We start from the raw sequence: 24,310 nt of genomic DNA, 5'->3' as shown, positions 1-24,310 counted from the left end.
TTCTTTGAATCCGTTTGAAGCATATTGTGGCCTTTAGGGTTACACTAATGTACCTGAGAATAAAAATCCAATACTGTCAAATAGTTCCTGTAGTAATAACCATTTTCATTCAGGTTTCATCATTTATTAATCATTGACTGGATTTTGCTGTATTTTAAGCTTTAATAGTTCTAAAATGAGGGAATTATACAATTGGTCTGACATGTCTGACAGAAATATAGAATTGCTTCAAGTGTCACTGACACTGACAAGAACAGAGTGTGTATTCAGACTAGCATCTTGGTTTCAGATGATAGTGACAAAGGTCATGCTGAAATTAGCTCAGGCGAGACAAACACAGTCTGAGTGGATAACCATCATAGTCACAAGCAACCAATGTGTCAGTGCTGCTGATGATCAGATTGTGATGGGTCAGCTGTGTGTCTTTCCATTGCTTTGAAGTTGTTCTGTCTGAAATTCAAGCTCCAAGCTAAGAGCAAATCTGAAGGGCAATGAAAAGCAACAGTTAATGTAAAGAAATAATAATTTACTCTTGTTAATCAACAACAAAAAAGCAACACGTTGCCTTAAAATTATTAAGTAAATGAATAATGTGCATAATTATAAAAATTTAACAGGTTTACTATAAAATTTACAACACTAACATTACATGCAACTTGAATAGTTTCTTATTATGCACTAATCTCATTCCTAAACTAATTTACCACCAACATAGACCTCACGTTTTTTCACAGACACATCATCAACTTGAAAACTACTGCTCAACCCATAAAATAAGCAGTTTTCCACTTGTAATTATAATTTTCAACTTGTAAATACGATTTTTCAGACATTTTCTGAGAATTAGTGCAACTGATTCTTATAAAGCATTTCAACTGCTATGTATAGGGTATAATTTTTTAAAGATTGGTCAGGATACAGGTTTTCAACCAAAAATATGCCCATTTCAAATCCCAATGTCATTCCAATCCTGTATGAACTTCATCAGCCAAACACAAACGCAAATCTCTTAAGATAAATAAAGATAAATTAATATCCTTTTTAAATTAATAAATAAAAGATAAAGATTTTATTAATAAACAAAAGATAAATTAAGCCATTGACTTCCATTACATAAACAGAAAATTCTGAGACATGTCTCCAAAGTATATTTCACCTTGGGTAAAACAGTAATTCAGGTTTAAAATAGTCAAGTAAATAAAGGATTTTCAATTTTGGTTGAACTATGTCGAAAGAATCTGATGAAATCCATACACCTTATAACGACATGAGAGTGAGAGGATTGGGGTAACCTATCCATTTGACTTGTTGATGATTCGGAATGATTCCTGAAAGTGAAAGTCTGAAAGTAGCCTGCATCACTTCCACTGACTGATCTTTTTGACTTTGTAGCAGCAGCTGCTGTGCACCACCTGTGAAAACTCACATAATCATCACACATTATTCTTACATAACACTGTGTCTGTTTCACAGTACACGGCAATGTGATATGCTACCAAGAAATTGTTCCTACCACGAGGATTCAAGTTTTTGTGTGAATTTAATGTTTCATTGCATTATAAGGGAAACCGCTTTAATATATAGCCTCTTGAAAGAGTAGCTCCACACAGTTCCTATTGGTCAAAAATGATCTCTTTGGCTGCTGTTGTTCTGCATTGTGCAAAATTAGCTTCCATTGTGTAGAGGCAAACTGTTTGCTTCAGATGCATTGAAAACATATTGTCATGCAAATACTGCTTGTCCAGCCACCAATCAGCAAGCTTATACTTAAATGTAAAGTGTTTTACAGTCTTGCTTTTGTGGTGTATTTTATATGGACACTGTGACCCTGGTGTTAGATGTGACAACAGCGTCTCTGTTTTGAAAGTGATATAAAGAGCAGTGTCGTGGCTTGGGCAAACCAAAAGACGTACTGCCGCCCAAGTGTGCAACAACACAAGATAACAGCCAAATGTCCCATAGAGACTTGAAACGAGGCTACTGAGGTCAAGTAAATAAAAAAGCAATAAAATAATCTGTCAACGCAGCATAACAAATACTTGTGTGCGAGATATTTTCTGTCAAAATTACCATCTAATTACTGTTTTGAAGTATTGAGAGGCCATGTTGTCCAGCCTTTGTGATTCTGGGTTGCACAATATGGTTATGCAACTTCTTTACAGCATGCGCCATCACTATCAAGACAAAGTCTCCAGTTAGTCACTCTTTGGAAATTGAGGCTTTTTGACTAATTAAGGGAATAGTTTACTCCAATTCATCCACAACTTTTTATTTTTGGGTGATCTAAGGCAGGTGAATAGGGTAAAAAACAAGCAATTGATTGATTACATAAAATATATTGTTTGGATTAGGGCTGCGCAATATATTGTTTCAGCATCCATATCACAATGTGATCATTCGTAATAGTTACATCGCCGGATATATGCAATGTTGAGTTTGTATTATAATTTATCATTTGCATGTGTTTTTGATGCCTGTGATTTGTAGAAAGATTTTAAGATTTGGGTATAAGAAATTGTACTATTTGTGACCTTAACTGCGATTTTGGTATGGAATTTTTTGTATTTTTATAATTTAATTACTGTACTTGAATACTTGGGACTCAGGAAACGATCTTTCTTTTTCTTGATTGTATTTATCAGACCCCCTATTTATTTTTTATTTTTTATGAAAAAAATGACGGATTTTGTGGCTGTAATTCCCCGAAATTTGCAGACAGTTTTGCGATAAAAAAATAAATAAATATAAGAAATTTGTATATTTATAATTATATATTTATATATGTATTTACCATATTAGGTAGCCTACTATGTTAAGTGTGTAATCTGACACAATGACACAAATCATAAAAATAAAGCTTCTTTATTTTGGTCTCGTGTCAAAACAAGATCTAAAACGGCAAGATCTAATAACTCTTATTTTTATCCACAAACTTTCTCTCGCTCGTTTCTTTAGATTTCACTCCCCTGGAGCATCTGACATCATGTACCTCACTCAGGACATGCATTAGGGATTCTCTTACCGTAATACACTTAAAACATGGAATCATCACAATCAATCTAACATTATAAATTCTTTCCAAATAGAGATATTAAGTCATCTGGTGAACTTGTATTCATAACGCAACATGTATCGCAAAATAAAAAAATATCGCAATGTTAAATTTTTCCAATATTATGCAGCCCTAGTTTGGATAAAAGATTTTCTTAGGGTGCTTTCACACCTACACTTTTGTTTCGGACCTGTCTTGTTTGTCCAGTTAGCGCGGTTCGTTTGGCACATGTGAAACTAGCAATCACGCTAGAATCTGCACCAAATCAATCGCTCCAAGATCACTTGAATGAAGTGGTCTTAGCTCGATTAAAACGAACTCTGGTGCAGATTGCAGTGAGAAAGCGATATGATCCGAGCGCGATTATATCAGTGTTTTATGGATATGTAATAGGCATACGGCTATATGAAGGGAGAATTATGAGTAGGGCGGGAAGTTTCGGGATTCTCCCTGATGCCTGCAAACGAGTGATAATCTACCGGTAATCGCGCGTCCCCCTCCCGGTCCTTAAATACGTCGCACACCCTTCTCTACCCTCCCCACCGCATCCCTCCTCGCTCTTCAAATACGTCACACGCACCTTGTCAAACACCACCTCTCCTGACAGCTGAGCAGGACTCTGCAAAATAAGCCCTGACACTCTGACCAATGTGAGGAGAGTTTACTCACACGTGACTTGTTTTAGCTCTTTTGGTCCAATTAGATACTTTGCCGTGTGAAAGCGAACTGCACCAAGAGCAACAATGTAACAATTTTAATCCCTGTTTCAGAACAACTGAATCGATTCAAAGTTGTGAAAGCACCCTTAAATATGATGTTTAAACATGCAAATGAGACCATATTTAAATAAAATATGCTCACTTATTATATTTCTATTTTTTACACAGTGGATTTGGAGTTTTTATTTTTCATAATTCAGAAAATACTGTAAAAAAAATGTTGCATCACACAAAGTAGAGCATGATTAGCTGCTCTTTTTCTTCAGACTAGCTCTCCAAACATAAAACAGGCACTCACTTCCATCACATAATGATCAGAGGGATAAAAGCGAGTGATATAGCAGCATTTGGTGTTGTGAAGTGCTGGGTTCGATCCCCCGTGGTGGAGCTTAGCAGCGCAGAAGCCCACCGCGAGTGTCTGTCTGCTCCACCAACACCGCACCGCAGAGCCCAAGACAGAAAAACTGGGTCAACTTCGAATAAGAAGGAACTGCAGAACACACAGACAAATGCAGGAGAGAGAGACAGAGAGAGGGGGAAAGCTAAGGGACATTGATTTGAATTTTGGAAGTGGAAAGGAGAAAAATGTAGGCCATGCATATTTTAGAAAAATCCAGAGCTGGAGAAACTGTTCTTCTTTTGAACATGTCAGCTGATCAGTCTTGACACCCGTGTCTGCCCTCAGCCTTGCCATCTCTGCCTTTTACCCTCAGGCTCTATTTCTAGCCTGTCAATTTTAGGCTTTAGCATTAGTAATGGCAGTATAGGAAAATTCAGAATTCCTGTCTTGATCATTTATGACTCTCTGGAAAGAGCATACATGTGCTAGATCAAGAGCGGAAGAAACGCTTCCTGAATGTTGGAAATTGTTAGTATATCTGCAAGAAATAAACCTTTTTTCTTATTTACAATGGTAGTACCTTCATTTTTCAGTTATATTTCACAGAGTGGTCTTAGAAGAATACTTTGAATCAGTTGAACATCAATATCGCTATGTGTGCGTCACATCACAGCATATGCAGTGTTGAGTTGGGATTAGGGCTGTGTAGTTAATCAAAATCAAATCGTAATTAGTTAATCGCAAGAGGCTACAATATTAAATATATATGTATTTCTAAATAACAAATACCATCTGAGGTGAAGTGCTTCAAAGTCAGCTATGCTTAAGAAAATTAAATATGCTTGACTTGCTGCGATTGGTTTAGTGAGGCATCGCAGACATGGTATCGGTTGTCGTGAACTATGCCATTACACAAGAAGAAACGATTGAATTTTGTCATGATGCCTGGCTGGGTCAGTTAGAACTTCTGTGTGGAGTTTGCATGTTCTCCCGTCGTTTGCATAGGTTTCCTCCGGGTGCTCCGGTTTCTCCCACAAGTCCAAAGACATGCAGTATGGGTGAATTGGGTTGGCTAAATTGTCCGTAGTGAATGAGTGTGTATTCAATGAGGTTGAATATGTGTGTATGGGTGTTTCCCATATGCTGGATAAGTTGGCGGTTCATTCTGCTGTGGGGACCCCAGATTAATAAAGGGACTAAGCCAAAAGTAAAATGAATGAATGGATGAATTATTATTAATATTTTATTATTATTGTTGTTTAATAATGTCATGGCAAAGGAATGATGGTAAAAACCAAAGTATTATATTTTCGGAAGTATTTTTCTTTAATTTTAAACATTTTATCATCTTTTAAATTAATTTACGCATCATTAATTGTGATGATATATATTTTCAGCAACAAATGTTCATTTGTTTAATATTCAATTTTTATGATTGAATTCAGTGAATACATTCAGTATCTCTGTAATAAAAAAAATATTTTAGTACAGTAAGATCTCATTTGTTTGCATTAGTCAATGCATACAATGAGCAATTCAATTATGTTACTCTTGATGTTACGTTAAATATGTTAGTAAATGCTATAATTAATTGTTAATTATTGTTAGTTCATCTCAGGACAAGGTTCAGTCAGTTTGTGTTTGAAAATTCCTAACAAACAAGCTATACAAAAGCTGCACCTTGCTGGAAAGAGGAAATGATGTGCCTCAGATAGTCAGTCATGTAGTGTCTGTGGTGTGACTGCTCTGCTTTGTAAGGGTCAGTGGAGAGGAACTCCAGTTGTACTACTTACAAAAGTGGAAGCAACTGTTATTAGGTCAGCTGGCCAGCTCAGTGTCTCTCAGGTCTGCTTTATTCATGCTCACATGGCTTAGCAGAAGCAAAAATCTCATGCAGAACAGGCACATTTTAGAGCTCAATGTATCTGAAATGCTGGCACAAGACTGAGATATTGTTTGCCTGGCCAAAGTGCACACACTGGGCTTTAACAGGGGAGATTAGAGTCGGTTGAGGGGTATAGAGCAGAATGCATGTACTGTACATCTTATCACAGAGTTGAGTCCCACCGACCAATTCACACATATATGACACATACCTATGTCTGGTGTGTTTTCTGATTAACAACACAGTCCTAAAAAAAAGCACAATTTCAGAATGTTGCATCTGGTATCTAATTGACTTGCTCAAAGAATTTGACCAGTTGTTAACCATTTATTTATATACAGTTAAGGTTAGAAATAATAGCCCGCCTGAATTATTAACCACCCTGTTTATTTTTTCCCAATTTTTTGTTTACCAGAGAGAAGATTTTTTTCAACACATTTCTAAATGTAATACTTTTAATAACTTATCTCTAATAACTGATTTATTTTATCTTTGCTATGATGACAGTACATAACATTTTAGCCTTGTAATAATATCTAGATATTTTTCAAGACACTTCTATACAGCTTAAAGTGACATTTAAAGGCTTAACTAGGTTAATTAGGTTAACTAGGCAGGATAGGGTAATAAGGCAAGTTATTGGTTTGTTATGTAGACTTTCAAAAAATATATATAGATTAAAGTGGCTAATAATTTTGACCCAAAAAATTACCTTTTAAAAAATTAAAAACTACTTCTATTCTAGCCAAAATAAAACAAATAAGACTTTCGGCAGAAGAAAAAATATTATCTGTTAAACATCATTTGGGAAATATTTTTAAAAAAAATGTAAAGAAAATAATTCTGACTTCTACTGTAAATGTTTATATATTTATTTTATTTGAGCTCTGCATTTAGGGTATGCTGTAAGATTGGTCCGTTAGTAATATCCTTTCATTGCAAGAAACACAATGCATAGTGTTAAATACACTCATCACAACAGCGAATGTATCCAGGAAATGGACTTATTTAAATAAGGACATGTGGACACGATGTACCTTCTCTGCAGTAGCCAATGTTTTTTTTTCCTGCCTTCCGCTCTTCAAGCTCGGTTATTCAAGGTAATTTTACAAATTGCTCTGTTTTTGAAGTTTTTTTTTTCCTTCATACTATTTGAAAAACCGCTTAAGCATAGAATTATGCAACACTGCCATGTCCCCTAGCAGGCAGGGAACTACCAGGAATTTATTATTGTTTTGAAGAAGTCATATATAAATATATATATACATAGGCGCATTTGCCCTTACATGCACATGAACTTTAATGACATCCCAATCCTAATCTGTGGGGTTTAATGTGAAGTTGGCCCACGTATTGCAGCTATAACAGCTTCTATTCTTCTGCAAAGGCTTTTCAGGAGGTTTAGGAGTGTGTTTATGGGATTTCTTTTTTACTATTCTTCTAGAAGCACATTTGTAAGATGAGGCATTGGTGTTGAATGAGAAGGCCTGGATCAGAGCACTACTTCATCCCAAAAGTATTCAGTCAGGTTGAGATCAGGACTCTGTGCAGCCCAGTCAAGTCCCTTGATGTCAGATTCACTCATTCATGTGTTTGTGGACCTAATTTTGTCCACTGGTGCACAAATTTGGTAGCATGATATTGTCTAAAACAGGGGGGGTCAAACTCGGTCCTGGAGGGCCGGTGTCATAGAGAGTTTACCTCCAGCCCTAAACAAACACACCTGAACCAGCTAATCAAGCTCTTACTACATATACTAGGAACTTCCTGGCAGGTGTGTTGAAGCAAGTTAGAGCTAAACTCAGCAGGACACCGGCCCTCCTAAACCAAGTTTGGACACCCCAGGTCTAACATTTTTTTGACTGGTAGTGTAACCCCGTATAGAAAGGAATGTGTGAGGACTGTAGTTTTGGCAATAGGCCGAGGGCCAGGGACTGACCCAGCACTCGAGGGTGTGGTGACCACATGATTACACCATCCAGGGGGATGTTTACCCTACTCATACACCACAGAGCCTCCTTATTGTGGCTCATCAATCTCTGCCACTGGCCACACCACACCGCCGGAGCCTTTCCCGGTACAAACTGTGGTCATGGTTTGCAAATTATTGCTTTTTTTGTGTCAGTCACATTTTATTGTGACCCATATTGCACTACATTGCCCATGCAGAATGTTTAATTGATTCAGGTCTGTGCTTTGTGCATGTGTGGCGTTTAGTTAACTGTGCTTTCTCTTTATTTAGACTACCTAGCCAAGCATGGACGGCTGAGTGAACCAGAGGCTCGTCGCAAGTTCTGGCAAATTCTGTCTGCTGTCGAGTACTGTCACAATCGTAACATCGTTCACCGGGACTTAAAGGCTGAGAACTTGCTGCTAGACGGACACATGAACATCAAGATTGCTGGTAAAAAAAATAAAAATCACAGATAATCTTCAAACATTTTGGCTTTGATATATTGTTTTACAGGATACATTGCAGAGGTATTGAATGAAGTTAACTAAAACTGAGATTAAAAAAAAATGTTAAATGCAATAAACATTAACCAGGGATTCCATGCAATGGTATATATATATATATATATATATATATATATATATATATATATATATATATATATATATATTTAAGGAACTAAAGTTACTAGAGTATTTTGTTCGAGGTTAATTAATTTTAAACAGGTTTTTTTATCTGTTTCTATGTAATGTTACCTCTAATTTATACTTCTGCATGGCTCTGCTTCTGCATGAGCTGCGATGACTGCACATGCAATACACAAGCCATTCATTTTTTATATGTGTGCCATTGTTTGGAATGAAAGGGTGCACCTTAAAGTAATTAAATGACGAAACTAGTGAAGTAATTTTGCAGAAAATATTATTTTAATTATTTATTAACTAAATGGGTTGTGGATACATTTTCAATTTACATTTACACTTTACCAAACCCACAATACAAATGAATCAAAGCAGCTCCTAAAACTCATAAATAAAGATTGTAAATTGTGGTAGGAGTACAAAATATATGGATTTACATAAACTAAATAATATGAACATTTTCCTTCAGTTCTTATATTATTAAACATTACTTATTAAAATTACTGGTTATAAAAAATTTACAAATAGCTACAAATATCTATATATAAAAGACAGTAGACACAGTAGACAGTTTCCATTTACACAGTGAACTAAGCTGAAAAGTGACAAAATGTTTAGTACTTTCATTTCGGACTTCGTCATAAAAGTTTTCCACCTACATTTTTGCTAACTCATCATGGTTTATTATAAGGTGTGACGGACGATTTGTTAATCAAAGCTTTATTGGTCATAATGATGACTCATGTACTGCTCAGTTGGCAAACCCATGACTTGCGTCAAGAGATCACAGGTGCTGTCAGTGCTGAGCCATATATGCAGACCAAGGTTCATTTGCAATTTCATTTGAATCTGAGCAATCAAGCGGCTACTGAGTATCATGTAAGCCAGGCTTTGATCACAGCCATGCAAGGCTCTTGGCGAATGAAGAGCTTCCCACACACATATGTGCACACATATTAACACCCAGACAAACATTGTCGGTTTCCCTGACACCTCAACCTGCTTTCTTCCCAAACTCCTCTCTCTCTTGATTTTTGTAATGCTGAAGCCAATCACAGAGGGGTGTCCCGCGAGGCTTTGTTAAAGGTCCTTTTTCTTTTCTACTCACACTGATGCACAGTCAAGCTCTAAGAAGATGGCTTGAGCTAGGTCACTCAAAGAAAGGTCATCAGCCTTTTATGTTCCACTTCAAACACTTATGTGCCTGCAACATGACTGAAAGAAGTCCTCCTGATAAAGTAGAGGACCCTGCGAAACTCCCATCTTTTTAACATAAACACCCTTTCCCCCACTGTACAGAGCAACACTGTGATTACATGACATTAAAATGTCAAAGCCAAGAGTGTACTCTGTTTTTCCAGTAATTCACGTTGAATGAGCAAACCTGTGTAAGTAGGAGACATCCTGGGGGTGGGCAATGATTGGGAAACCGTATGAAAATTGTGAGGATTGGATCCCCAGAGATCTTTATACAACCGACCTCCAGCACAAATCCAATGTACAGCGTGTTACGCATGTCCACTGCATAACCAAATTAAGAGAGGCAGAGCTATTGACCTCAATAAAAGCTTTTTATTTAAAGTAACAAAAAGCTCTGCCTGCCTGTAAATATGTTTTCCAGGCTGCAGGAGTTTAGCTGTAGGGCCCGGATGAGATTGAGTGATTCCTGTATTGAATGTTGAGGCTCACTCCAGCTTGTCTGCCTAGAGCATTGACGTCAATTCCTCCTGCTCAGCATTCAACTCATGAAGTGGGTCAGCTCAACTGATATGGACTCATCATACTGGCCTCTTACATCACAGGCACAATGTAATGCGAGCACAGCGGCATTTTATACCTCACTTAAGGTTCATGGTTTCATCAAGTCCCTGGAGCTCAGATTGTAGACAAAATGTTGATGCTTCCTGGAATTTTAATCAAATTAAAGCAATTTGGCACGCCAGTGATGTCTGGAATCAGTAAATTCAACCTTATAGATCACAAATATTCAACATAAAATATCTTGTAGTTATTTATATATAAATGTGTCTAATATCTAAAAACTATCAGGAAAATCTCAATAAATACTATCATATACTGATCATATATATATATATATATATATATATATATATATATATATATATATATATATATATAAATGCATCTTCTATTTGATTTTGTATTGTAATAACTCTAGTTTTCATTTTTATTTTAGTTGATTTAAGAAATTAGTGGAAAAAAAGTTTATGTATATCTATAAATACTAATAATATATTTCTTTTATAATATACATAAGTATGCAATATTAATTATATTATATAATTATGATATATTTAAAGTTATAATAATATTTGTTTTTAGTCGTATAAAATATTGCATTTAATGTTTTTTTTTTTCTTAAATATTTCAAACCTGATATTAATATGTTTAATTTGTCAAATAAATGGACCTTAAGGATTTTTTAAAAATAGAAAAAAAAAAAAAAAGAATACAGATTTAAGAGAAGGTGTTATGGTATGTTAAAGTGCCCTAATCTTGTATTGGATCATCCAGCAGACAACATTGTAATTTTCTCAGAATACGCATTTAATAGAATCATTCTGCAATGATTTTGCTAGCTAATTCAGGGCTTAAGGTCAGGAAACCGCTCCTTTTCATAGGCCAAAATTGCTGTGATTGGTCAGCTGGCCAAGTCTGTCTTGATTAATCTATCTAGAAATGAAATGCCAAGCAATGCTACTTGGAAAACTAAAACTGGCCTAGCCTATATTGCACAAAATGTACATATAATGAATTAATCATACTTTCATGGATGAGAGATAAGCGAATTTCGTGTCTGTGGATGAGCAATATTTTATCGTTTGCAATATACCAGTTAAAATTTACCCCACGATAAAAAAATTACCTATTTTAATAAAGAAAAATATATAATTAGTCTGATAACACAGTTATCAGTAACAGTTTTCAGTTAACAGTTGTGTGTGTTTGAGTCTGTTTCAAACGCAGATCTACTGACATGACACAGAAAAAACATTTTTATACAAATAGTGAATAAAAATTGAACATACGAATGAATTCTTTTTCTCTAAAGATACTGGACTTTATTTGAAATTCAGAGGGGACATATACTTTATCTTCAAAATAATTGCTGTCACAACAAATACCAAAAAATCTAATGATACATTTTTCAGTTTATAATGCTAATTCCTAAAACTGTCCAAAATTAAGAAAACGGTCCTCTGTAAAACGGTGAAAGCATGATCATTCTTAAGCAACAGATACAAAACACATTTGTTTTCACAGTGCAGAACACAGTTTCTTAATGACATGATGTTAACACACTAACAGAGGAAGTGTTTGTGGGCATAAGTGTTTGAGGTTGGAGTGTTTGCATTTCACACACAAGTTAGGATAATGCAAACGTTTTGCTTTGTTTTGATTAGACTGGTACAAATGGCAAACAAGATATTTTTCAAAAACCCATCTGACATGCTCTTTAAGAAAGGTCTTGCAGCTGTACACAGTTATGAATAAATACAGGCTTGTAAACCATACTTTTATGGAAGGTTAACACTTGTACACAACACAAGTATCGTACGATTTGTCTGAGAGCCATATTTGAAGCCATATTTGGCCATCTAACACCACTGTCTTTGAATTCTGGCAGTGGTGGCCATTGTATCTAATCTCTAAGCACTTTGTAAAGCTCTTCCAACCCATTAGAGCCAGAGCGAGGTGGCGATGACGGTTTCCATCTTCAGGGTTTGCTTGGCATGATCCACTAAGCCCCATTACAGATGCTGCTCAGCCTGTGTGTTGGCTCTGTGACCCCCTTCATTCCTTCATAGGCTCTTGTCAGCAATCCATGTTATACAATATTTGCCGGTAGACGTAATGTGGTACAATGCCAACTTAGTCGCATAGGAATTTTAAGTGACATTACATAATGTAACCCTATCTTTTCTCGTAATTTACACAATGTTACAGCTTGTTAGTCTGTATAATTCAACTCGCTGAGTCATGTTTTAGCCCTTTCCTATAAAGAGCACATGAAACTGAATGCTTTACTTTCTTTCCCATTGAAACACAAGGTTGAAATTGTAACAGACTTGTCATTTTATCGAAAGTAATGGCAGTTTTTCATATTAAACTGTTAACATGAGACGGCGCATGAGTAAATCCTTTCATTTATATTAAAGTATATGAAGTATATAGTATAGTGACACTTCAACCTTTTAGAGTCCTTGCTTTTATTATGAAACTTGAGCCTATTCTATGCATTTAATGAGGAGAAAAACTCTTGAACACTTATTAGTCTGTCACTAAACATACAAATGCACTGAAATATATTTCATACAAAGGCAAAGAAAGTGAAGTGTGCTGTTAAAAACACATTTCTACCAGACACAAATATTGACCTTGATTAATGGCGGATTTGAAATAATTGGTTGACCAATAAAACAGAAAGGTAGCTTTTATTGGTCAATTCAGATTTTTGATATATTTTTTATCTATACTAATGAGATGAGGAGATTCCCCCAATGTGTAAAGAGGTTTGAGTGTCTAGAAAAATGCTATATAAAATGTAAGGGATTATTACTATAATAATTATTTTTAACTGCCCTCCAATATCTATATGATCTGCTGTTTTTATTCGAGAAGGCATTTGACTGGGCAAAAATCTGTCCAGTGCAGTCATCAATATTTGTGCATATTCTCAGGTTTTTTAAAGAATTTTAAAAAGCTTTAATGTAAAGTGTTTTTTTAGGAGGAGACTGGCATCTACTTTCCACAAACTGCTATTTTAGTTTTCTTCAGGTCTGTAAGATAGTAAAAAAAAATGCTCTTTTCTTTTGACTTCTTTTTTCTTTTTTGTAATGGTCTCTCAGTGAGTAAAACACTAATATTAGTCATCATCAGAGTAGAAAGAAGTGGGCTGCAAAAACATTCTGAAGGAAATGTGCTTTTGGCATTGAATATTAGTTTGTTTGTGCCGTGTCTGTACTCTGAGTACAATCAGCAATTTAAGGCAAACACTACACCATTTTTATTCCGTATGAGTAATTTTTCTTAGAAATTATGAGATACAAGTGACAAGCATTTTTTTTATTTATAAAAAAATTTTCACGTAATTATATGATCCATTATTAATTTTTTGCTACATTTAACAAAAAATAATAATAATAATAAGAAGAAGAAGAAGAATTGAGAGCAAAATTTACCAGATTGACAACACTGTATTGTATTTTTTAAACATATTTTATTCATAATTATTAAATTATTAAAATATTTAAAAGTGATATAAATTCAGGTTTGAGAGTTTAGGATAAGTGTTGCAAAAATGCATTACAATAAATTGGGTTCTATTAACCAAATAATTTTCTACTCAAATTATCCATAAATGTTGCCCTACAAATATTAAGCAGTGCAGGTTTTTTTGGCTCATGGTATGGACATTTATATTATAGGGTACCTTTACACACATTTATTAATTCAGTACTTTTTTTTTATGTAATTCCATTGCTATTACACAAGTATTTTTTTTCTGAAATTGGTTTTATTTTTTGTGTATTTAGATTTTTGTTGAAATCTGGCTCAATTTTATGTCAACAACTTAAAAAATATATTGACCAGAAACACTCATGACGTGTTCAGTACTTACTTTTACCTGCTGTTTATTTAAACTTATAGATAAGAAATAAATCAGTGGTTATAAATGTTTCTTTGTAGTGACTTCAGTCTCTACTAAATATTCCTTTTCAAAAACCTTTAGCAAACTCTTGAAAAAGTTCAACAGTCACTAGGTGTGGGAGCCTTGATAATACAATCAATACTGTAATGAAACTCTTCTGTTTGTCGTCCCCTAAAGGTAAAATGCGATCTTTGGCCCTTTGCACATGCACAGCAACCCTGTCTTTTCATTCTAATGTCACATTTCTTGCCTTTTTTTGTGCAGATTTTGGCTTTGGAAATTTCTTCCAGTCAGGCAAGCCTCTGGCCACATGGTGTGGGAGTCCTCCATATGCGGCCCCAGAGGTGTTTGAGGGACAGCAGTATGAGGGACCGCAGCTGGACATCTGGGTATTGGCCCTCAGTACTTATCTGACTATCGAGTGTATTCGTGCAGATTCACACCGCAGTGTGTTTGACAGTAAATGATTAGCAAGTCAGCTGACTCTTGTTTGTGTTACCACCTATTCAACCTTTGAGAACTTGTCTGACGTCAAACAGTAAACTAAACACCCTCTGTTCTATGTGTGAGAGAGAGAGATCAGATCATGTGAAAGTGCTTGCTCACTTTTATTACCATTTAAAGGAAGAGATTGTCTAAAACTGAAAATCATTTACTCACCCTCATGTCAATCCCTGTATTTTTTTTATCTGGATATTCACAATAAATATGAAAAGAGCAGCATGAACATTTTGCTTAACATCTTTGTGCTCCACAAAGTTACACAGGTTCAGAAATGACATGAGGATGTTTTTTGTGTGTGGGAGGGGAAAAGTCCTTCAAAATGAAAATTTGCTGTTGATGTATTCACCTCCAAGCCATGCAAAATGTAGATAGATGACTTTATTTTCTCTAATGAGGTATTAAACTTTAATAGATATTGTACAGTTGATCTTTTTTGAATGGCTCCTCATAACATGGTGCCAATTCTAGCCTATAAAATTATTTTATAAAGAAAGTTTTGAGTTGAAACTGGGGTCCTTGGCGATTCAGAAAACGTAAGCTACCCGCACATTTAGAGTTAAAAAAGGCACAAATACCAAATAAAGTAGAGCTGTCATTCTCATCAGCACAACAAAAAGCAGAAAAACCAACTGTTCCAGCTAGGCGTTTCAGTCCACAAATGACCAACATTACATGTGGTATAATAGGATATTTGCTAGAAAAGTGTAGTTTCATATAACAATTTATTACGTTATTAATGCATTAAATGAATTTAAAGTGTAATTAAACCATATTAATTATAATATTATACAGTATTAGATTTCATTTGCTAGTTAAAATTACATTACAAAGCTTGTAAACTAAATTATTAATAATTCACAAGCAGTACTTCCAAATCATTTATCATAGTGTTTGACATTGGTCTGTGCAAGAAATCAAACATTATTTAAATTATTAGTGCTGCATAATGATGTGAAAGTGGACAAAATAATCGGTATTAAAATTGGTTACAAATATTGAAGTTTTTAATCTTTCAAAGTGACATTAGTCATTGACTTGCAGTTTATGAACCACCAAGGACCACAGTTTCAGCTAAAAATCTTCTTTAATGTTTTACCACTGAAAAAAGTTCCTTCATTTTGAGTGGCCTGAAGGTGAATAAACTAACAGCCTATTTTAATTTCTTCATTTGATCCCACATTTTTTTTTCTCTTTAAGTACATGCACTTGTACATGTGCACATTGTAATCGTGTTTTCTTCCACTAAGCTGACACTGTGTGTGTTTGTGTGTGTGTTCCTGCAGAGTATGGGGGTGGTTCTGTACGTGCTGGTGTGTGGCGCCTTGCCCTTTGACGGCCCCTCTCTCCCTGTCCTGCGGCAGCGTGTTCTGGAGGGCCGTTTCCGTATCCCTTACTTCATGACAGAAGGTGAGACACTCTCATCGAACACAAAGCCACCACCACCACAAACAGTTTTCTGGCGGCAGTTGTTGTTTTTTCACAATATTCTAACCCGAAAGTGATTCAAGTCAGTTAAAGCATTCCATAAATACTTTGGCTACAGTTTGTGTGCGACTGGACTGTATAAAGAGAAACGGTTCCAACTGCAGAGTAACATTTCCATTTCACATGAGTCATGATGGTCCATTATTAAACTAGTAACTGACTAGCCTGTTAGAGAGGTCAACTGGTAGGGATACACTGTTGTAACTATTTTTTTGTTCTGTGGATGAACCTCAATGTCTCAACGTAGATCTATTCCTTGAAGGACTAAAGATGATATTTTAATGCTTACAGTAGGGGAAAAAGGAGACTCATTTTGAGGGTTTTTAAATTAGTTTTTTAATATTTGTAATTAAATGTTTAATTATATAGCACATTTATTGTTTATGGCCATACACCCAAAGCGCTTCACAATCATGAGGGGTGGTCTCTCCACCACCAGTATGCAACGTCTACTTAGATAATGTGATGGCAGTCACATGACAACGGTGTCCCCCAGACGGAATTGGGTATTAGGACCCTGCTGGCCTCACTGACACTACTTCCAACAGCAACCTAGTTTTCCCATGTGGTCTCTAATCCAGGTACTGACCAGGCTCAGCCCTGATTAGCTTCAGTGAGTAACTGGTCTTGGGCTACAGAGTGAGATGGCTGTGGCCATACTTTGTGCAGTATCTTGTGAAAATATTAATATAAAAATTAAGTTATATTATAATCAAGTTTAAATAACTGCTTTAAAGTATAATTTATAATTAGATTATATATGTATATGCACACACACACTAGTGTCACACAATCCTTTAGAAATATTTCCAATTTGCAGAATCATTATTAACCATGTTAAAAACAGATGTGATGCTTATTTTGCGGAAACTTTTCATTGTTTGATGAAGTTTGAAAGAACAGAGTCAGAGTCAGAAACGTTTTCTGACTTCATGAAAGTCTATTTTCACTTTGTATCAGTTGAATGCATCCTTGCTAAACAGAAGTTTTTACTGATTTGTTTTACTGGTTTTGTAGAGCTTTAAAGTAGCACTTGGAAGTCATAGGTCTAGGCCCTGGCTAGAAAATCCGGTCAGCGTCAGGTGAACCAGACCGTCAATCTAATTATACAAGCCTTCCTTAAGACTAATGACCCAACTAGTTGTTATCCTACTCGCTTACAAATGAGTGACCCACGGCGAGTTAAGTCACTATATTCCCTGGCCCGAAAAATGCTGTGAAGGGCAGGATTGCATTGCACAGAAAAAAAAGGAGGGCAAGAGACTGATAAAGTGACAGGGCAAAGGGTGAAAGGCAAGACCATCCTAAGGGCAGCGACTCTATTCACAGTGGTCCGCTCTTGACGTTGCAGTCATGAGTCATTTATTATGTCACATTTGTTCATACTACACCAGCTTTGCTCACTGTGATTAGGCATGGATCAAGTAACCAGAGGAAGAGTGTGCTCATATTAACCCGCCGGTCTTGGCAGGATGGCCCCTGATAGAGGGTGAGGGGGCCCTGTAGTAAGGGTCAATGACTTTAAGACATTTAAACAATTCTGCCACATTGAGAGCGTTAGCACATAACTCAAGCCCCAGAGTGAAGCTTAGCTTTACTCCCCAAATGAGAAGAACAGCATGTGTTTTTTCCTTTACATTTCCTTTTCAAATGCGTTCATCACAGAGGATTTCACCCCTGCAGAGTATCTGCACTTTACCTCAGCGTGCTTTCAGCCAAGAGCACTAGCACACACTACACGCTACATGCACCGTTGGGAACCATTACGAGTGCCTGGTGTGTCAAACAGGGAACTTTGGCTCACTTCTAAGTGACAGTACTTTTCCAGAATAATCCTGGTAGCTTTAATGAGGACTCAAGACGACGTGGAACATTCAGGAACTTGCGCAGTAATGGCATTATCTTCAACGACATGTAGGATAAGTGTCAGACAGGTCGAACATTCTTACAGTTGTTTTGATCATTTCTATTTGATTGTGGAATGTACAAATTAGAAGGCATTTACAGAGCTGTCATTAAAAAAGTAAATAAATAATATTCATTTATAAACCATGCTTAATCTGTAAATTAATAATCCGAGAACAAAACCAGAAAATAAAAAGTTACATGACCGATTTCCACCACACAATTTCAGTTTTCCAGGAACATGATGTTATTAAATGGTGATAGTGCAAAAAAAGAGCATCACTTTTCTGAACAGTAATTATTTTGTGCCATATAATGTTATAAGTCAGTCATGGATAATAAAAACATGTAGCTACAAACATAAATCGTATGAACAACCACTATATAGTTCACATCACTATTATGTGCCAAGTGAAAAACAAATATTTAAATGACTCCTACTTCTGTCATGTTTTCTGGCTGACTTGAGATGGCTTTGCTTCTGTCTCCCACTATCCTGATACAAATATTATTTAGGTTGGCCACTATTCCATTATATATGACCAACCAATGAGAGTGATTGTAAACATAAGAAAGCCGATTGGCTGAAAATATTGTGGAGGGCCAATAGTTTAGCATGACTCTTGCTTTAACTTGCCCATGGTGACTACCATCATCACAGTCTTTACTTGCACTCATTCACATTCTCTCTCTCACACTTGCACGCACGCGCACGCACGCACGCACACACACACACACACACACACACACGTATTCACCATGCAAAAGTTAATGCCGGACTCATTAAAATAAATACCGGAATGCAAAACACGGATATCTGAAATTTTCCAGAACAGGTTCCAGCAAGATCAGGCTCAAATTAAGCACCTTTTTTAAATATATAATTTATATTACAAACAAAAGTACATAAAATGTATACGTTTTTATTTTATTTTTTTTGGCTCTGACATGGAATTACAAAATTGTATCCAGCCTTAATGATATTATTGTTGTTTTAAGACCTTTTTATGGCACTTATTATATAATGCCAGAATGACAATATAACAGCATCACAATGCAAGTACACTTTTTCAAAAAACACATAATATTTCTTTCTTATGAATATTTCAATTAATTATAGTCATTACTCAAATTAATAATAAGGCATCAAAATCAGAATTTAAAAACATTATATGCCCTAAACAAATAAATAATAATAAATGTTTAAAAAAAAAAGTACAAAGGAAAATAGTAACAAAGGCTGCGAATCTGCTACCAGATCTATTTTCAGTTGTTAAACACTCACATGAAAATATACTAAAGTAAATAATAGTAAATACTATAGTGTTTTTTTAACCATACTGACAGACATCTCTAATAGAGATCAAGATGTCACACTATCAGTGACTAAAATAAAACTATTAGCGTATAAAATGTTGCTCAAATAGTTTTTTATTTATTTAGTTTTTTTTTTATGTATGGGAAATATATATTGCATCACTAAAATGATTGAGGTCATGTCCATGTGTTGTGTAATAAGTCGATATATTGATTATTCTGACAGGCCTGGCCTTACGTTTTGAATTTGAAATTAATTCCTAAATATACACCACTATTAGGTAAGTTATAGTTAACCTTAATAAAACAAAGAAAATTCCTGGATGCAAAAAATAAGAAATAATTAAACTTACTGTAAATGAATTCTCGAAAATATAAAGACATAAAAAGCAGAATATGAAATTTCTAAATAGCCTATTAATTAAAAACAGCAACTCTATTTAAATAATACTAAATCACAGGACAAAGAAAACTCAGTTGGACATCTGCTTAAATTGCTCTTAAAAAGCAGTTGAAACAAGAAATTTGTGATTGGGTAATATGATAAATGAAAGTCTTATATATATATATATATATATATATATATATATATATATATATATATATATACATACATATATAGTACTGGCTATAGTACTCTATATATATAGTACTCCATACTAACACTGAAACGTCAACCTAAATATGAATCATGATGGAAAGTGTGTTTAGCTGCTTTGAGCAGTCAGGATCAATGAACTCTTAGAGGAAACCAGATTCTAGAGCAGCTGCATACAATTCAAAGCTCAAAGATGTTGGGTCATGTTTCATGATGCAAAACATACAAGTCATGACTGTTTAAATTATTGCCCTGGGCTTAATGGGATGGTTTATCTGAAAAATTAAAACCTCATGCAATGTCCTTTTAAAACCCATAAAAAAGCATTTATTTTTTTCTGTAGATATTTAGTGCAATATTCAGATTTTTTTTTCATTCAGTAAAATCCAGTTGGAATCAAATTATATATTCTTATTATAACACCTTTAAAAAAGTGACAGTGATTTGGATTGACATGAGGGGTCAGTACCTAGAGAAAATATGTAGTATTTATTTTTAGATGAACTATCCCTTTATCATTGTAAAACACCAAGATACTCAGTTTGCATCTGAAGAACCCTTTTGTCCTTAAATCAAGGTAGAGACTTCACAAAGTGGTCCTCGCAGCAGTTTTTCTGCATATGATGTGTTCATGAATATGTAAACATTTCCCCTGCTGAAGAGAAGGAGCCCCCAGGAGGAGGATGTTTCCAGCAGCAGGATATCTAACTGTGATCCAGCACAGAAGCATTACTGTAGCTGTGGGACTCCCTCTCTTTACTCTAATGTCCCGAGGCTCTTCAGGAACCCTAAATGCAGCACATTAAGCGGATGAGCAAAATTAAGATCTCTCTCTCCAAAAATGATCAGCAGCATGATGTGGATGAGCAATAGGAACATCTACATCGCCATCAGCCCAGTGATGTCAGTCATCTTCATTCAGCCAAGTCAGACGTGGTCAGTAGGCAAAGGCAGAGAGAGTGACAACAGACCTTGTACATTCTTGGATGAGATAATGTGTTTTGGGTTTGTGTTGGACTGACGGTGGACTGTTTTCTGCAGAGGCTGTTCCACAAATCTTGTCCCAGGCAGTGGACGGTACATGCTGTCGCCACTTATGTCTTAAATGCAGCAGTGTTTACTGTGAAGCAAACACACTGTGACCCTTTCAGGCTGAGATTTTACAGAGCTGCTGTTCTCTCCGTACCGCTGAGACGAACATTCACACTACTCCCACTTCATGATAATACTTGACTGATATAAAAACACGAATAAAAATTCACTCCTTATTGTTATCAGGAGAAACGGTATATTTGTATGTACGCTGTTTGGGTTTACAAAGACATATTGTGCAACTACTTTTTGGCAAACCTGGTGCCAATGATAAATCAAAGTAGAAAAGGTCATTGTTTCCTGCTTTATTTTGGGGTACTTCATTAAATTGGTACTAAATCAATGATTGTTTGATGTTCTTAGACACAATGCAGTGATAAAATTGTATAAAGTCAGTAAAAATGTATGCTAAAAATGTTGTTATGCTAATCTAATGCTAAAGATAAATGTTTTTGATAATAATTTAAGTTGCTTTAATGATAATTTGAGCTGGTTTATGAATATTACTTTGGTAATACAAGGGTTGCTTTCTTCCGTTTCATATTTGAGCCAAACAGCACAACGCATTATATTTATGGAAGGCAAAAATATATTAAAGCAGAAATGTTGTTACATATTACATTAAGATAAATGTGAACATTACAATTCAAGAGTTCACACTTAGATAGTGCATGATACTAATAGCAGGTTTGGCATGCTGTCCCGGGAGAGAATCCTGAGCTAATTGAGCCCAAGGCCCCCTGCCTGGTCAATGAACATGTAAGGGGGTACGAGATCAGGTAGCTCTCGAGAGCTCCCCCTAGTAAAAGAGGAAAGGGGGAGATAGGTGATTCTTCAAAAAAACGAAGATAAGGGAGTAATGCTAGGCGGGCTATTTATAGTGAGTTTGGAATAATCTGATTGGTTAACTAATGATTACAGATGAGAGACCAGCCATGGTTAATCATATCACGTGCTCCTCTTGAAATTAGTTTGTAAAACTTCACTTCAATACAACCATTTATTCATTTTCTTATCAGCTTAAGGGGGTCACACACCAGCTGCTTAGCGCCACACATTTTAGAATTCTAAACATAGGTTTCTATCAGTGTACACACAAGTCGGCGGCTGTCCGTGGCACTAAGCCATGACTCAGGACACTGTTCATATTTCTGCCACAAAGCGTCATCTAAATAGTTTCATTTTAAATAACATGCGAATGCGTGCGTCTGGTGTGTGATACTATCAACAGTCATGTGCACATCATGTCACATCAGCGGAAAGAACTAATCGCCACTTATCCAGCATATGTTTTATGCAGCGGATGCCCTTTCCAGCTGCAAACGATTACTGGGAAACACCCATACACTCATTCACACACATACACTACGGACAATTTAGCTTATCCAGTGCACCTATAGCGTTTGTCTTTGGACTGTGGGGGGAAACTGGAGGATCCGCAGGAAACCCACACAAAAACGGGGAGAACATGCAAACTCCACACAGAAATGCCAACTGGATTTTCTTGATTTTTCCTAAAGTCCCTATGAGCTGGAAGCTACAATTATTTTTCTATTGTGGGTAAAAGTAGGCATTTCATTCAAAAAGATCGGGAAAAGGGTTTTAGAAGAGTTATTACAACCTAACGATGACTCCTCCTCACCATTTCAGTTTGTTGTCAAAACTGACAGTTGGGCCATCATGGTTAAGTATGTTTACCACATGCATTACCTCAAAATCATTTTTTCTTAATGGCATGCACAAATAAATTGTTAACATGACTGGCAATGTGAGCTAACAAAATCATATAGTTAGTTTTGATTTCTTGAGGAATTTTAAACATCTTCAGCATCACGTGAGGATTTAGAAATCATGTGGATTTGCTGCTCAGTAAACATTTCATTTTGTCAAGGTTTAAAAACCGTTTGCCCTTCTTGTTTAATGTCTATGCATTTTTTTTCAGTACTTTTGTCAGGATTCGTTGGTGTTTGCCTTTTTTAGGAGTCTAAGAGTGTTGATTTGTTTTTTATTCACAGACTGTGAGCATCTGATCAGGCGGATGTTGGTGTTAGACCCCTCCAAGCGTCTATCTATAGGACAAATAAAAGAACACAAGTGGATGGTGATGGAGGTGCCTGTGCAGCGACCGATGTTGTACCAGCAGACCACAGAGGGAGAGGCTGGAGTGGGCGAATACAACGAACAGGTGCTCAGGTTGATGCACAGCCTGGGCATTGACCAGCACAAGACTGTGGAGGTGACCAGATTACACACATTTCAAGAAATAAAGCATGATGTTCTTTCCTACAAGCTTTACTAAACAGCCATGTTCCACTCGATTCTCCAGTCTCTTCAGAATAAGAGTTACAATCACTTTGCTGCTATCTACTACTTGCTGGTTGAGAGGCTGAAGGCCCACCGCTGCAGCTTCCCAGTGGAGCCCAGACTCGACGCTCGCCAGAGACGCCCCAGTACGATCGCAGAGCAGACCCTCGTCAAGGTACACCGTTTCAATTCAATTTGGCTGAATAAAAATGTTAACAGTAGTGTACGTGTGATGTTGACTGTTTGGGTCCCTCTCTTTCTCTGGGCTACAGGCGAGCAGCGCTGCCCCTCAGGTGAGCCTCCTGCCTCAGAACGTGCGTCTCCTGCGGCCTCCTGCTGTGCCTCAAACCTCTGCAGACTCCTTCACTTTCCCACAATCCTCCTGCGCTGCGGAGCACAGCCTCATGGAGGAGGAGGAAGTCGGGACTCCCAAAGTGAGTAACTAATTGATTGTGGTGAAACGACACTTGTGTTTTTCTGTGTGAGTAGATAAAATTAAGGGGCAATACTTTAATTTGTAAACTTGTAAAATAATGTAAGAGGTTAAATAGTTGTTTGTTTTAAGGGGTGTTTTTTTCTTTTATATTTTTAAGACTTTTTTATAAACAAATGTTTAATAAATATGTTTATTACTGGTAGGTATTTAAACATTTAGCTGTATAAGTTTAATAAAATATTGTAGATTGGATAAAATTAGTTATCAGGTAGAACATTTAAATAAATAAAAAGATTAAGTTTTATCAAAAAGATTATTTGAATTAATTATCAGGTAATAAATTAATGTCTAAATATACAGTTGATGTCAGAATTATTAGCCCCCTTTATATTTATTTCACTAAT

The 24,310-nt window shown here is 35.9% G+C and overlaps 1 protein-coding gene and 2 long non-coding RNA genes across 4 annotated transcripts in view; 1 reads left to right on the top strand and 2 right to left on the bottom strand.

The window, feature by feature from the left end:
- LOC137487746 (uncharacterized) overlaps positions 1 to 24,310 on the bottom strand; it is a 79,233-nt gene that overhangs the window by 38,296 nt on the left and 16,627 nt on the right. The window lies entirely within an intron of this gene.
- sik2b (salt-inducible kinase 2b) overlaps positions 1 to 24,310 on the top strand; it is a 55,405-nt gene that overhangs the window by 15,432 nt on the left and 15,663 nt on the right. The window contains exons 4-9 of the mRNA XM_087284077.1: positions 8,239 to 8,400; positions 14,530 to 14,654; positions 16,053 to 16,176; positions 23,182 to 23,402; positions 23,493 to 23,645; positions 23,743 to 23,904. Coding sequence (XP_087140203.1) covers positions 8,239 to 8,400; positions 14,530 to 14,654; positions 16,053 to 16,176; positions 23,182 to 23,402; positions 23,493 to 23,645; positions 23,743 to 23,904 — 947 coding nt within the window. The remainder of the gene's footprint in view (positions 1 to 8,238; positions 8,401 to 14,529; positions 14,655 to 16,052; positions 16,177 to 23,181; positions 23,403 to 23,492; positions 23,646 to 23,742; positions 23,905 to 24,310) is intronic.
- Positions 7,118 to 8,508, bottom strand: LOC147833667 (uncharacterized). Its single transcript, XR_015509398.1, has 2 exons — positions 7,810 to 8,508; positions 7,118 to 7,668 (listed from the first exon to the last, which is right to left on the bottom strand). It is a non-coding gene; the product is annotated as an uncharacterized LOC147833667 (long non-coding RNA).

The sequence above is a fragment of the Danio rerio genome, chromosome 15 (genome assembly GCF_052040795.2).
Source record: "Danio rerio strain M-AB ecotype USA chromosome 15, GRCz13ab, whole genome shotgun sequence".
Lineage (NCBI taxonomy): Eukaryota > Metazoa > Chordata > Actinopteri > Cypriniformes > Danionidae > Danio > Danio rerio.
This window is presented reverse-complemented; position numbering and strand designations above follow the sequence as displayed.